The sequence below is a fragment of the Nothobranchius furzeri genome, chromosome 7 (genome assembly GCF_043380555.1).
Source record: "Nothobranchius furzeri strain GRZ-AD chromosome 7, NfurGRZ-RIMD1, whole genome shotgun sequence".
In the NCBI taxonomy this organism is placed as follows: Eukaryota; Metazoa; Chordata; class Actinopteri; order Cyprinodontiformes; family Nothobranchiidae; genus Nothobranchius; species Nothobranchius furzeri.
The window spans coordinates 58,949,447-58,964,936 of NC_091747.1; the positions used below are offsets into that span (position 1 = coordinate 58,949,447).

Consider the following 15,490-nt stretch of genomic DNA (forward strand, 5'->3'; position numbering starts at 1 on the left):
AAAATGTACATGATAGTTTTGACATATCACCTACTTCTGGATCGTTCTGATTTCTGACACGTTATTATGAATAATTACTATCCCAGCCGGTGTAGAAATCCCCTAAAATAACCTCAAACTGGAGAAACAGATCAGCTCAGACCAAACCGACAAGCTAATGGCTAATGCGGCTAATTAGAAAATATAATTCAGCTGTCATAAATAACTTCCAGTTCAAAACATATATATTTAAACTTCTGTCAGTTTTTCATTACTTAGTTATTGTTAGTGGAAGGTGGTGCTGTAGGGTTAGGGTTAGCATAACCCTCGCCCTGATAGCTGTAGCACCTCTGGTGTCACATTTCTCCTGATCCAAATGAACTTTTACTCATAGATCTTCAACTAATTTAACAGAAATTAGTATCTAAGGACCAAACATGCAGGATATTACATCGTATGTGCTTGTTGGACTGTACCTTTATCCTCTGTTTGTAAAATGATCAAACCATCAAGTGCAAACTACAACATTCCATTAGTGTTACCTGTGCCACCTGATTACAGGTGAGGCCTGAGTCTGACATTTTAAGCATCAGTTGTGTCTCACTTGTTTCTTCTTTCTATTTCTAGAACTCAGCATTTACCAGCCATGACCTCATCAGTAGGAAGATCAAGGAGTACAACACCTTAATGAGGTAAAGTTAGAGGGGGCGGAGCTTCACACACATCTGATCGTAAAACTCTCAGGTAAATGTTTTTATTTATTTATTTATTTATTTTATCGTCGTGTTCTGTTCAGTCCAACTGGTAGCAAAACCGAGCCGTCGCCGAGAGCGTCCCGTCAGTCGCTGAGCATCAGACAGACGCTGCTGGGGGGTAAGGGGGAAACCAAAGCAACGAGTCCGCACTCACCCAAACCGGAGCAGGAGAGGAAGAGCCTGCACAAAGGTGGTTGTTTCTCTTAAAGATCAAGATGTGATGTTTCATAAGATTCCTCTGAACGTGGTGTAATGTGTGTAGACGACACCAGCCCTCCCAAGGACAAAGGCACGTGGAGGAAAGGAATCCCAGGGCTGATGAGGAAACCTTTTGAGAAGAAGCCGTCTCCTGGGGTCACGTTTGGAGTGAGACTGGACGACTGTCCTCCTGCTCTGAATAACAAGGTCCCTGATCAGTTTGTCCCTCCTCTTTTCTGTCTCTCCAGTCATCCATCATTCCCGTTCCTTAGGGTTAGCTCTCTTTACCCTTTTATTTCACTTCAAACTTCATAGGATATTTAAAATTAGAATTTACTTGAGGAATTGTTGCTTATTTTGTTTTTTATTTGCTTATTTTACCTGTAAATTGAAAAACTGGCTCATGTGGCTCTGTTTCTTTATATTATTTCCCTTTAGTGTTTTTTTTTTCCTGGAGGTTTTTCAGGATTTTTCTATAGACTAGTTTTTGTACCTGATGTTGATTTTGCATAACTTGCCTAAAATAGGAGAGCAGAGGATTGGATTGTGACTATCTGTGCTTAGTTTGAGACACTAAATGGCAGAAAAACGGTTGTGAGAAGTTTTAAATTTGGCCAGATCAAAAATGCTTTCCTCTGAAAACGGGTCAAGTGCAAGATCTGTACGACAAAAGCTAAATCTAAAATAGGCCCATGCTGTATATTCACACATCGTTTTACTCTCTGATGGCCTTTAAACCCTTTTTCCTGTCCGTCTTCCAGTTCGTCCCTCTGATTGTGGAGGTTTGCTGTAAGCTAGTGGAGGAGAGGGGGCTGGAGTACACGGGAATCTACAGAGTACCTGGAAACAACGCCGCCATCTCCAACATGCAAGAGGAGCTCAACAACAAGGGCATGAGTGACATCGATATCCAGGATGATGTGAGTGTCCTCCATCGATCGTGGTGCTTTAATTAAACTCCCCTTGAAGTCTCAAAATACACAAACGCCCTAAATGCTCTCCTCTGAGCTCGGTGACCAGAGCTCCTTCTTCATCTTCTCTTACAGAAATGGAGAGACCTCAATGTGATCAGCAGCTTGTTAAAGTCTTTTTTTCGTAAACTTCCCGAGCCTCTCTTCACTAATGGTGAGTTGAGCTTGCCCTCACCCCTCTGGCCTAAATATGGAGCTGAGTGTTGTGTAAGCGTGCCGTTTCCCTGCAGACAGGTACACAGATTTCATCGACGCCAACAGAACCGAGGATCCGGTGGAGAGACTCAAAGTGCTTAAAAGGCTGGTGAGGAAACGTTTGTGTTTAGGAGTTTATAGACGCACGCATACATACACGTAGTAAAATACTTTAACTGCGTTTCGCAGCTTCACGAGTTGCCAGATCATCACTACGAAACCCTGAAGTTCCTCTCAGCTCATCTGAAAACTGTGGCTGAAAACTCAGAGAAAAACAAGGTAAAATCCCATCGATTCAGGGCCGCAGAGAACTTTCATGTGTTTAAGTCAAGACTCAAGACCCATCTTTTTAGGTTAGCTTTTATCTAAATATTTTCTACAGTTTTATTTCTCGTTTTACATGATTATATTTTATTACTTGCTTTGCATGTTCTATATGATTATATTTTAGCACTTATTTTTTAATTTTTGTCATTTTTATTAGCTCTTTTATTAAATTTTTACTCATTTTAATCCAGTATTTCCTCTGTAGGGGCCCTCTGCCCCGGGAGCGGTGGTCGACTGTAGCTTCCTGGGCGCTCTATAGGTGGGGGGCTATGCTCCCCCTCCACTGAGCGCCCTGACTTAGTGTGGAAGACCTGATGCTGCCGGGACAGACGGCTCCTCTGATGGCGTTTCCTTGCCTTACCTTACTTGGCTCATCTGGACTCAGCCTATTATAATTTTTACTTGTGTGTGTGTGTGTGCGTGTGTATGCGTGTGCTTGCATATGTTTGTTAATGTTTTTAACCTGTTATGGGAATCTGGGGTCATTTTGTAAAGCACTTTGAATCACACTTTGTTTGAAAAGCGCTTTATAAATAAATTTGATTGATTGATTGATTTAGAGTTTTGGTTCAAGTTTAAGAGAATTAGCACGTTTGTCTTATTTCAGATGGAACCGAGGAACCTCGCCATCGTGTTCGGCCCCACTCTGGTCCGCACCACCGACGACAACATGACCCACATGGTGACACACATGCCGGACCAGTACAAGATAGTGGAGACGCTCATTCAGAACGTGAGCAATCTCGTCCCTCGGTGATCTTCTGTTGGCACAAACATCAACAGAAACCTCATTTATTCTCGTTTCCTCTAGTATGATTGGTTTTTCACCGACGATGGAAACGGAGATCCAGTGGTGAGATGAAGTTTAATCGAGCTCCACAAACATCTCTGAATCTGGTCCAAACCATGCAAACAGGAGAAACGTCCTGTTTTTCAGACCGCGTCCCACGAAGAGAGCGCCGTGGAGTCTCAGCCCGTCCCAAACATCGACCACCTGCTGACCAACATCGGGCGGACGGGGACGTCTCAGGGGGAAGTGTCAGGTAACACGCTGCCTCTGAGTCTGCAGCCAGACAGGGATGCGTTTTAAACCAAGTGTTGATGATAGCGCAGCTTCTTCCTGAAACCACGCTTTTTGTTTTTGCCTTTCCAGCTGAGAGATGAAAATAGTCCAAACGCTTCGAGGACAATTAATCCGCATCTTTAAAAAAAGATGCAACAAATTGTCTTGTGTCTTTATTTGCTTAAAGATAAATAAGTGAGCCCTCTTTAGACGTTTTTTTAAACACCCCTCCCCCTTTGCTGTGCTGCTCCCCCCCTCCCCCCTCCCCTGCCTGCTGTTGCACTAACTCGGCATGTTTTACAGTAAAAGGCGACCTTTGATTCCTCTGTCTCTAGTGAGGCTCTGTCGGGTGTCCTAACGGCTTTCCCAGCATTCACACATACTGATCTTGACACAGGCCAAGTGGGAGGAGTCTATCACGCCGTGATGTCACTGATGGACTCTTTATTGTCTGTGATGGACAGCTGGAGCTGTAGGAAGAAGGATTGTTGCCCGCAGTGTAGCTGCCTAGTCTGCAGGAACCCGCAGGTCTTTTAAAGCCCAAAACAAACGGGTTTGTGACGATAATCATAAAAGGGGGGAGGCGGCGCGGCGACACGGTACTGTCCCACGCTGTGGCTTCTCTGTCAGAGTTTACCTAACGCAGGCCGGTGCTACTGTCTGAAAGGCTCTCCGCTGTCTCTCCTCACTGTCTCCACAAGCTTGCGGACAGGAGAGACGGCACGGTATGGTTTCTACGTCACCGGTCCGTGTGCTCCCACCATCATCTGTACTGTAAGGGGTGTGTAGGGGGGCTGGGCTCTGTCACACAAAGTTTATCTGCAGGTGAAATCATTCAGACTGAGCAGCTGAGGACTGATTATAGGTTTCCCTACCGACACGCATCTCTCTCTCTCTTCATATAGCTAGCCCCTCTGTGACCCCCTGTCACTTTTCTTTTTTAATTTTTATTTTGGTTCATGCCGTCTCTGTCGTCATCATGTCCTGTTGCCATGGCAGCTCACGCTGTGTCAGTAAAATCACAAATGCAGCCCAGATACTGAATCGTTGGTTTGTTTTAAACAAAGTTCTGTTTTTTCTTATGGTTTTAATTGTGTTTACATTATTTTATAGTTTCAAATACTTATTGGTTAAATTATCGTGCAGCGTGAAGCTTTTACGAATTCATCAAATGTGGGTTAATAAGTAGTTTCACCTTGTTACAGAAACAGGATTTCTACGTTATATATTTTATTATTTGGGGTTGAATGAACTGAGTTTGTAAACCGCAGTTACCAAACAGTCGTGTTTACGTAGAAACAACGGTCTTTTGACTTTTTACTCTCTAAAGACGTTGATCTTTTTTCTTTAGTTTTCACTTAAATTTAAAACATCTTAAAGTTAGAAATTCATATTATAATAAAAATTTTCAGTAACCCAAGTCGCCATCTTTGTTGCATGGAATGTTATCTGCTTCCAGCTGAAGGTTCTGTTGCATTTCTGTGTGTGTGTGTGTGTGTGTGTGTGTGTGTGTGTGTGCGTGCGTGCGTGCGTGCGTGTGTGTGTGCGTGTGTGTGTGTGTGTGTGTGTGCGTGCGCAGCATGGCCCGTTGTCTCCATTTCTGTGCTTCCTTTCATCAACACGACTCTTTTTCATTCCCTCACGTTGCACTTTCTTCTTCACCTTTATTTTGAAAATCCATCTAAAGTGTCCTTTTTTCCATCTCTTCTCTGACAGATTCTCCAGCTAGTGACTCGGCTAAATCAAAGGTGAGTGTGCCCAGGTCAGAGAGGATGTAGTGTAATGACGTTAATTTACATTTAATTAAGGGCCGTGAGACGTTAAGATTTCATATGGAGTATGAAATCCATCGTACGGACCGCTGGGTTATTTAATCAGAAGATTGGAACTTTTTAATGCAGGGATTAGAAAACACTTTGTATTAACTGAGAGACAAGAGAAGAGACAGAGTCCTTCAAATGTTTTGCGATGATTTATTACTAAATAATTTGAAACAATTTAACAATACTAACTCTACTAATGATGGATGTGTCTGTTTGAATGAGGTGTGAGGTGGATGGTGTGTGTGAATGAATGTTATTCAGAACTCTCGTATCCGGAAAAGCAAGTCTGAATGGGATGATGTTTTGCTTCTAACTAGTTTGACCGCAGTAGTTTCAAAAGCATGAGACGCCATTTTGTCGCATCCACACATACCCTCAGTGAGACCTCCGTCACGGATCCAGAATGTCAGGTCCACGGACCCTCCTCTCAGTACTGGAGCCAGTAGTACAGCGTCAGTAGTACAGTCTTTGGATCGTCTCCAGGTAAAAAGCGACAGGTGGTTCACAGCGTCAAAAGGGGACCCTCCTTGGGTCAGTGAGTTCAGCTTTTATTCTGAAAGGAACCGTTGCTTGGTTGGTAAAAACAACAGATTTTTCCAGCTTGGTGGTTCTCAGCTTAAAAAGGGAAGTTCGGATGGCCGGTCCGATTACTCCGCTTAGCAAGCGTGAACTCCATGAGATCTTGAGAACTGAACTAAGATGGCGTTGGAACTGTTTTCTTAATCTGGATGTTGTGAATTCTGGTCGGATCAAAGCTGGCAGATTTATAAACACCACAGAGACTATGCCACGCTTCAGAAAGGAAGGTTCTGATTGGATCAGCACCAGTAATGTGTCATGCGTTTACACGAGTGTATCAGCATGTCTAGTGAACTAGATTAAGTCATTCACTTATTAAAACATATTAATCATAACATTGTTATTTCACAGATCGGTCAACATTGTATTATTGACTAACACTTGTTTTGATTAGCTTTATTGAAAATAGTTCTTTGATTTAATAAAAGAAAAGAGTCTTTTAATCTTCTTTCTTCTTTTGCTGGAAAGCAAAACAGTTTAGAAGCAAATGCATGACCTTGAGGCTGTCTCATGCACTCTAGCACTGTGGAGAGAGGGTAAATAACCTTGGTGGAACAGCTCCTTCATCACGTTACAGTAGCATCACAGGGAGTCACTCCTGTGACTCCTCTCACCTCACATATTTCCCAACTTTAATTTATAGGGTTTTAAAAATGAAATTACCCCAAAAGAACAGCAGGAAGAAGCAGGAATACTTGTGTTAAACTTATGTTAGGCTTGAGCTCGATGTAACCCTTCCCGTTAGGTCGGAACTTGTGACCGGAGCTGGTCGATCATCAGCTTGTCTAACATGGCCAGCTGTGGGAAATCCTAAAAACCAGACTGTTTCTGGTTGTGAATGCATGTCTGAGTTATTTTTAATGTGCTGCTAAAAAAGTGGAGTTTTATTTACCGTAAATCCTCTAATACAGGCCGGTATTCAATTAAAGGCCGGGTCTCCAATTTTGGCCAGTGTCAGAGTCAGCGGAGGTGAATAAAGGCCGGTCTCTTAATGTGGCCGGGTGGGATGTGGTAACAAGCAAGTACGGGGGTGGGGGTGGGGGTGGGGGTGGGGGGGGGGGGGGGTTGTGTCATCGTCTCACTTTTGATTTGCCAGTGATAGACCGTGAGGGTAACTTTAACCGTGCGGAGACGAAGAGGAGGCGAAAATTTGATATCAAGTTCAAAGAGAACGTGCTGATTATGCTGCAGAACACTCTGGGGAGCAGTAGCAGGGGTTGTATGAACTAGTCGACTTCACTATAGTAACTTTTTATGCCTGTCGTCGACTAGTCGCTGTCACGTGATAATGACCGGCAAGATGCAGCCCTCGGAAAAGACAGCAGCCTGCTGTCAGCAGGTGACAAGCTCCTGCGTTCGGGGGGGGGGCAACGCGCTGTGCCAGAGCGTCGGTACTGACACGCGATCGTTCATGTCGGTTCATTACCTTTAATGTTTTCTGTCTTTTATTTGTGCCTGATGCGTTTTGCTGTGGAGCGGGGCGCATCAACTTGTCATCCGGTGACGCACCGATCACTGATGCGGCCGCCAAGCAGCGAGCACTCCGCTGTTTTTGCGGTCGGTAGATCTTTTAGAACTGCAGTTCAAAGGTAACTCATAAGGTGAATATATATGAACCCAGGTAGCAGTTTCTCTTTAGGACTGAGAGGAGATGCAGGAAGATAATAAACAGGCAGGACAGAAAAATAGTCAAATAAAAACAAGTTAGTTTTTGTACCTGGTGGTTGCAACAAACAGACACCACTGAAGGTAATCAGAAGTGAGGAACAGAAAATGAAATAATTATTTTAATGTTTAGAGCAGCAGGAACTCTGAGAGGCTGCAGGCGCATCAGTGAGTTTGCGGCCGCTGCGCAGGGGGAGGGGGGAGATGGCTGAAGCAGAAACTACCGTTGTTAAAAGAAATGTGTTTAACTTTGAACATGTGGGCGCAATTTTAATTGTCAAAAACTCCAGCGAACCATTAGTTCATTTTGCTCAAATAGAAATAGAGGCCTGCCTCTAATACTGGCCCTCCTTCCAATAAAGGCCTGGAGCTTGATGAGCTTGAGTCAAATACAGGCCCTGGCCTGTATTAGAGGATTTACTGTATTTATTTTCTTCATTAAAGTTAGTTAAGTTAGTTTGTGGATGTAATAATTTGCCACCAGGGGGCGCTGTTTCCTGGCTGCTCCTCAGCTTCATGGCAGTGCTCGTGTCTCTGCAGCTTCTGCTTTAAGGCTGGCATGGAAATGACAACAGTGTGCTTCTTGTCATGATGCTGCAAATGTTCCTGTTTTTGTCCACTTTTCTGGTCTGTGTTGCTTCACGGGAGAAAGGTTGAGTACAGATTTAAGTTCTCCGGCAGGAACGGAACAGAGATGGTCCCCTTTGTTCCCCCTGGAGCATCCCTATTTATTTCTGTTTTGTTTTTTCTCCCATCTTTCATCTCTGCAGGGTTCCTGGGGCTCTGGGAAGGAACGGGAGCTCCTAGTCTCCTCCTTGTTTGCTGCAGCCAACCGCAAAAGAAAGAAGTCAAGGGAGAAGCCGCAGCCTAGCAGCTCGGATGATGAACTGGAGGCTTTGTTTTCCAAAAACCACTCGCCTCAGATGGAGGAGCAGGCCAAGACCCATCCCAGTCCAGAGTCCAACACAAAGCAGCAAGAGGAGAAGAAGGAGAGCAGGAGAAGTGTGGAGTTCACATCTAAAGCCAAGAAGGAGCACCGAAACTCCTTGTTCTTTAGGGAGAAGGCTCCACCCAGACGCGCCTCAGCTTCACCCTCCCAGGGGAAGTCCTCCCTGTCAGATCCTCCATCCCAGCTGGATGAAATCACCTCTGACCTCGGCACCATCAGCTCAGGAGCTTCTGTCCCTCGCTCAAGACCCAAAAAGTGGACTGGTGGAGCCATCCCTGACCTGCCTGCTGGTGTCGGACCAGGGGCTGTTGCAGAGACAGCCGCTGGCACTGAGGTGAGCTCCATCACCTCCGACTACTCCACCACCTCCTCCATCACATTCCTGACCGGCGCCGAGTCGATCGTTCTCAGCCCAGAGCTGCACGGCGGGGAGGAGGCAGACGACGAGCGCAGCGAGCTCATCAGCGAAGGACGGCCCATGGAGACAGACAGCGAGAGCGAGTTTCCGGTGTTCGCTCCAGGAGGCGGCAGCAGCGAGTCCACCCCACGACCGGACCAGAGTCAGAACGCCGAGGCCAGAGGAGAGAAAGGTGCAGCAGAGCGGAGCGCCTCGCCCAAACCGGAAGCACGCCGCCTTTTCCCAACACACAGAATGATTGAGTGTGACACGCTGTCCAGAAGGTGGTCCCTGAGACATAAAACAGACAGTGACTCGTCAGCGGAGGGCGCCGTTGGGAGCGGAGAGCGAAACGAAGGGAGGACAGAATCCTGCAGCCGCTTGTCTCGAGTTCTGGAGGTGATGAAAAAAGGCCGATCGACGAGCAGCATCAGCTCGTCTTCACGCAGCGAGTCGGATCGTTCAGAGCCAGCCTGGCACCTGAAGATCACCGAGCGACTTAAATTCAGGTTACGCTCGCCTGCTGATGACATGTTCTCCCAGAGGAGCCGAGGCCTCGACGCTCGTGGGAAGAAGAAGAACATCCGGAGGAGGCACACCTTGGGTGGACAGAGAGACTTTGCAGAGCTGGCGGTTATTAACGACTGGAGGGAGCAGGGCGGGGTGGACCAGACGGCTGACCTGTCCCCGCTGGACCACCCCAAACCCAGATCCTCCTCTCAGGACTACTCCATCCGAGACTGGATCCCCAGGGAGCGGCGCAGATGTTCCGGCCCGAACGCAGAGGTGGCGCCTAAAGCCGAGCCAGAGGACGATCATCCGGAAGCTTCGGATCTCGTTCCTGAAAACCCTTCACCGTCTCCAGATGCCCAGCTTCCAGCGGGGGACCACGTTAACGGCAGCGGGCTGCAGGACAAAAACAAAACGTCCCTCGGGACGGACGCTCACCCACACAAGCTCTCTGGAGGACAGGTCGTCCGCTCACGGTTCTACCAGTATTTGTGAATGTGTGTAATTTAGCACAGTATTTTTTCTACAGACATGTGTCTCCTGTACATACGCCTTCATGATTGTTACTAAGAGATGCTTATGCATGTAAATCTCTGCCATATTGGAGCGGGCACGGAAACACGACCTGGACTTTCTCCTGCAGGACGGAACATGGCGTCATCCAACAGTGAAGCGGGAATCCTGGTCTAGTTCTTCCTCATCTAAGTTTAATGAAGAATGTATTACTATTTCTGGACTAATACTAGATGCTTTTGTGTTTTTCTGTCTGTACTTGAAGTATGTAGAAACGCTGACGGCTGCTTTCTGAGCTGCGTGCAGTGGGAAGGGTTTTCACGGCACATCAACCACAGCCAGATATTAGCTGGAAGGACTGGAAGATTATTATAGTTTTATTAAATAAAGCCTGAAACAGTAAAGATATGCTGATACTATAGTATCTGATGCTTGGTACAGTGGTTTTTATCTCCAAAATGTGTTGAATTTTGACTCCAAATGAGATGTTTTTACATTTTTATCTCAAAAAGAAAAAGTGCCTCTTTTATTTTCTTTAAAAAATGTTTTTAAAACAAAGATGAAGAGAGTATTAGTTTTAAAGACCCTCCCCCCTCATCCCTGGTTCGCCTCCAGTTTACAGTCATACAAACATATTTGTGTTTTATTTGTAATTTAAATTATTTTCTGTGCATCATCTGTTAAAAAAAAGCACAGGATCTGAAAACGAGAAAAGTCTGGGTTTAAAACTGCATGACAAACACTGAACAGGTCAAATTTCACCTTTTTTAACGGAACATGAATTTAACTCCGCCCCCTTCCCCATCAAACACTGGAAATAAATAATCTTTATTAAATCTCTGGATTGTGTGGAAGTATGTTATTACTGTTGCTGTTTACCTTGTGGTAATGATGTGATTTGTAAAAACAGGTTTAACTCCAACTAAATCAGGCTCAAAGAAGCCAAAGTGATATTTTCACCAAATGTAGGTCAATCAATTATAATTACCTACTGGAATTATCTCAACATTGTGCATGCGTGGGTTCTCTCCAGGTACTCCGGCTTCCTCCCACAGTCCAAAAACATGACTGTTAGGGTAATTAGTCTGTCTTTTGTCCTTAGGTGTGTGCGTGCATGATTGTTTGTCTTGTGTGTGTCTGTATTGCCCTGCGTTGGACTGGCTCTCTGTCCAGGGTGTACCCCGCCTGATTGCCCATTGACCGCTGGAGATAGGCACTAGCCTCCCCACTCTCCACCCCCGCGACCGTACGTGGACAAAGAGGATTCAGACAATGGATGGATGGATGGAATATAAAACATGTTTTCAGTTACTTCAGCTTTTGCATAACCACGTGTTCATTCATAGAATAGCAATACCCCTTCTTAACCACCAGAGGGATCTGCAGCCTCAGCAGCTCTACTTCCCTCACTGTTGATTCCATAGATATCATTATATTACTATATTAGTATATCTGATATCTATGGTTGATTCCCCCACCTAAGAGTACAAATAGTCATTTCAAAAACTATAAAATATGTTTTTAATCTACATTATTTATTTAAAGTAAATTAGCTCACAAATATTGATGTATAATGCACAAAATTTGGAAAAAATATTGATGTTTAATCACTTTATTTGTCTGAATGGGTTGAAATCAAATGCGATATAGTTTTATTCTGAGGAGTTGCCAGTGTCATTAGGAGCAACTAGTAGGAGCCTGTCTGAGCTCTAGTTATCCTTGCAGTTCTTCTGATCAGTCATCTTCATCCTGAAAACGTCGATTCCTTCTTTGATCAGCAGTTCTTGGGCGTAACGAACCGTCTCTGGAGGCAGGAAGCGTGAGCGTGAGAGAATCCAGGCATATTCAATGTGAAACAGGCGGAGGACGTCCGTGCAGGAGTACACAACCGCCACGCTGGAGTAGTCAGTGGTCAGGACCCAGTATGGGCTGTAGGGAGTAACTGGCAGCAACATCCACAGAGAAAAACACGTTATGATGGTGTTACAGTCCAAAAACGGACCAAAGTAACCTGCTACTGTACGGAATGCACAACTTTACTGCTAAAGTTTAAAAAGGAGAACTCACGTCCAAAATGTTGCATGTCTTTAGTACTTACAGTAGGAGAAGCTAACTCCAAGTTTGGCTGCTTCTCTCACGTCAGGAATCACAGCAGTTCCTTCTGCAACTCTCACTTTGTCCTTACTGAAACATAAAAAACACACAAATACTCGTAAATAATAGTGCTTTGGTGCTATTTATTATTGAGTAAAAGCTGCATTTCATTATTTTGGCAAGTACTTTTGAGTATTCGGCCGCTTGTATCCGCGATCTCGTTCTTTTAGTCATTACCCAAAGCTCATGACCATAGGTGAGGATTGGGACGTAGATCGACCGGTAAATTGAAAGCCGGGCTTTCTGGCTCAGCTCCCTCTTCACCACGACAGAACCTACCCAGCAAGAGCTGAAGGTCAGGGCTGGATGAAGCCAGGAGGACCACATCATCCGCAAAAAGCAGAGACGAGATTATCCTGCCACCAAACTCGACACACTCCACACCACGGCTGCACCTAGAAATTCTGTCCATAAAACTGATGAACAGAACCGGTGACCAAGGGCAGCCCTGGCGGAGTCCAACCCTCACCGGGAACAGGTCCGACTTACTACCGGCTATGCGGACCAAACTCACGCTCCTCTGGTAAAGGGACTGAATGGCCCTTAACAGAAAGCCACCCACCCCATACTCCTGGAGCGTCCCCCACAGGGTGCCCCTGGGGACACGGTCATAAGCCTTCTCCAAATCCACAAAACACATGTGGATTGGTTGGGCAAACTCCCATGCCCCCTCCATCACCCTTGCAAGGGTATAGAGCTGGTCCACAGTTCCACGGCCAGGACGAAAACCACATTGCTCCTCCTCAATCTGAGATTCAACTATCGATCGGACCCTCCTCTCCAGTACCTTGGGGTAGACCTTTCCAGGGAGGCTTAGGAGTGTGATCCCCCTATAGTTGTAACACACCCTCAGGTCTCCCTTCTTAAAGATGGAGACCACCACCCCGGTCTGCCACTCCACAGGAACTGCCCCCAATGACCACGCAATGTTGCAGAGACGTGTCAACCAAGACAGCCCTACAACATCCATAGCCTTGAGATACCCAGGCCGAATCTCATCCGCCCCCGGGGCTCCGCCGCTGTGTAGTTGTTTGACTACCTCAGCAACTTCTGCCCCCGAGATTGGACAGTCCATCCCCAGGACTCCCGGCTCTGGTTCCTCCTCGGAATGCGCGTAGGTGGGATTGAGGAGCTCCTCAAAGTATTCCTTCCACCGCCCGACTATAGCCCCAGTTGACATCAGCAGCTCCCCATACCCACCGTAAACAGTGTGAGCGAGTTACTGCCTTCCTCTCCTGAGGCGCCGGACAGTTTGCCAGAACCTCTTTGGAGCCGATTGATAGTCTTTCTCCATGGCCTTACCAAGCTCCTCCCACGCCCGAGATTTTGCCTCAGCAACTGCCACTGCTGCACCCCGTTTGGCTATCCGGTACCTGTCTGCTGCCTCCGGAGACCCACAGACCAGTCATGCCCTGTAGGCCTCCTTCTTCAGCCTGACGGCTCCCCGAACCTCTGGTGTCCACCAGCGGGTACGGGGGTTGCCACCACGACTGACACCGGCCACCTTACGACCACAGCTAGCAACAGCCGCCTCAACAATCGCAGAGTGGAACAAGGCCCACTCGGAGTCAATGTCCCCCACTGCTCTCAGGACGCGGTCAAAGCTCTGCCGAAGGTGGGAGTTGAAGACCGTCTTGACAGGTTTTTCTGCCAGGCGTTCCCGGCAGACCCTCACTATGCGTTTGGGTCTGCCAGGTCTACGCGGTATCTTCCCCTGCCATCTGATCCAACTCACCATCAGGTGGTGATCAGTTGACAGCTCCGCTCCTCTCTTCACTCGGGTGTCCAAAACATACGGCCGCAGGTCAGATGATACGACTACAAAGTCTATCATCGACCTGCGACCTAGGCTGCCCTGGTACCAAAGTGTGACACTCAAACTCCTCCACCACAATAAGGTGACAGTTCAAGGAGGAGCGAATACAAGCGGCCAAAATGAGTTTCCTCCGTAGGGTGGCCGGGCTCAGCCTTAGAGATAGGGTGAGGAGCTTGGACATTCGGGAGGGACTCGGAGTAAAACTGCTGCTCCTCCGGATCGAAAGGAGTCAGTCGAGGTGGTTTGGGCATCTGGTCAGGATGGCTCCTGGACGCCTCCCTGGGGAGGTGTTTCGGGCATGTCCTGCCGGCAGGAGGTCCCCGGGTCGACCCAGGACACGTAGGAGAGGTTACATCTCCAGTCTGGTCCGGGAACGCCTTGGGGTCCTGCCGGAGGAGCTGGTGGAGGTGGCCGGGGAGAGGATGGTCTGGAGCTCCCTACTTGGGATGCAGCCCCCGCAACCTGGACCCGGACATGCGGAGGAAGACGACGACGACGACTTTTGAGCATCTCGGTTGCACTGCTTGTCATTTATGTGCCAAAAATTTTTCTTTAATCTTTATTTTTTGTAACAAACAAAGAAGAACAAGTTCCTGCAAGTTCCAGCTTCATATCAGGAAGGACAAGGAGAGAGATATCAGTCCTCTCTTCTGATGAGAGACAGACAAAAGACATTTTAACAAACACCTACTAGATCTGAGTGTTCACCACTCGGATGGTCCCATCTTTCCTCAAAGAGTAGTTTGCTTCCATACACTTTCCTCGTTCAAAGGAAGCGGGGAGTTTTTCTATCTCATACCACCTTCCCAGGTACTGTTAAACACAAACGGGTCAGTGTTGTTGGGTGGCTCGCAGCATCACATGTGTTTGAGTGTTTTCGTCACCTGTTGAACGTTGAAGTTGGGCTGCACCTGTGGCGTCGGGCAGGGACCCCAGCGTGTCGTCTGAGCTGAGATCAGAGGCAGCAACAGCAGGAGGAGGTAGACAGCAGACATGACTGCCTCAGGAAATGAGACAAAGACAATAATTAACATTTTATTATGGGATACAGTAGATCTGCGTATCTACAAAACCAGTTTGCAAAGGAGAAAACATCTTATCGTGTGTTTTGTAGATTCGTTAATGACAAGTGACGGTGGGACTTCAAGTCAAAAACGTCCAAAACTACAAAAACTTTCTAGGAATATTGTTAAAAAGGCATCATTTCTAAGCACATGCGGTACTATAAACCCACAAAACAACCCGAAACTGATGCAACACATCCTGATTTCTTAGAATGACAAATTTAGCATTTAATTTCTATTTAGGAATTTAATAAAAAAACTAAAATTTCATAAATGTTTCTGTAACAGAACAACTCAAGCTCTTGAAACTTCTTCTTTCTCGAATAAAAACGGATTTAATTCACTTTGATAAACTTCGTTTTAGTATTTTATTTAGATTTGTAATGGCTGGTTTTAATTTTATGGTTTTGGTAAAAACAAATAGAGGAGAAAATGTTCTCTGAATGCTGCAGGGAGTTTATTTTCCCACAACAAAAAGCTGGCGCACCTGTTCTTCAGGTTACAAAACACACACACACACACACTGATTTTA

General features: G+C 46.3%; 2 protein-coding genes across 10 annotated transcripts in view; one reads left to right on the top strand and one right to left on the bottom strand.

Annotated features, from left to right (window-relative positions):
• Positions 1 to 10,231, top strand: part of arhgap21a (Rho GTPase activating protein 21a) — a 93,224-nt gene extending 82,993 nt beyond the window's left edge. For 6 of the 8 annotated variants that reach the window (XM_054751044.2, XM_054751042.2, XM_054751040.2 and 3 more), the window contains 13 exons: positions 607 to 671; positions 776 to 924; positions 997 to 1,139; positions 1,694 to 1,852; positions 1,979 to 2,057; positions 2,134 to 2,207; positions 2,288 to 2,377; positions 3,033 to 3,158; positions 3,237 to 3,278; positions 3,363 to 3,468; positions 4,190 to 4,213; positions 5,205 to 5,236; positions 8,326 to 10,231. In XM_054751044.2, coding sequence (XP_054607019.2) covers positions 607 to 671; positions 776 to 924; positions 997 to 1,139; positions 1,694 to 1,852; positions 1,979 to 2,057; positions 2,134 to 2,207; positions 2,288 to 2,377; positions 3,033 to 3,158; positions 3,237 to 3,278; positions 3,363 to 3,468; positions 4,190 to 4,213; positions 5,205 to 5,236; positions 8,326 to 9,906 — 2,670 coding nt within the window. In that variant the 3' untranslated portion in view covers positions 9,907 to 10,231. The remainder of the gene's footprint in view (positions 1 to 606; positions 672 to 775; positions 925 to 996; positions 1,140 to 1,693; positions 1,853 to 1,978; positions 2,058 to 2,133; positions 2,208 to 2,287; positions 2,378 to 3,032; positions 3,159 to 3,236; positions 3,279 to 3,362; positions 3,469 to 4,189; positions 4,214 to 5,204; positions 5,237 to 8,325) is intronic. The other 2 variants (XM_015955469.3, XM_015955470.3) reach the window with 1 other exon arrangement.
• Positions 10,232 to 11,520: 1,289 nt separating this feature from the next.
• apodb (apolipoprotein Db) overlaps positions 11,521 to 15,490 on the bottom strand; it is a 4,296-nt gene continuing 326 nt past the window's right edge. Inside the window, exons 2-5 of one of the 2 annotated variants that reach the window (XM_015955473.3) lie at positions 14,779 to 14,891; positions 14,586 to 14,707; positions 12,023 to 12,108; positions 11,521 to 11,866 (exon numbers count right to left, since the gene is read on the bottom strand). In XM_015955473.3, the coding sequence (XP_015810959.1) occupies positions 11,634 to 11,866; positions 12,023 to 12,108; positions 14,586 to 14,707; positions 14,779 to 14,889 (552 nt within the window). In that variant the 5' untranslated portion in view covers positions 14,890 to 14,891 and the 3' untranslated portion in view covers positions 11,521 to 11,633. Of the gene's footprint in view, positions 11,867 to 12,022; positions 12,109 to 14,585; positions 14,708 to 14,778; positions 14,896 to 15,490 lie in introns of both variants that reach the window. The other variant, XM_015955474.3, reaches the window with a different exon arrangement.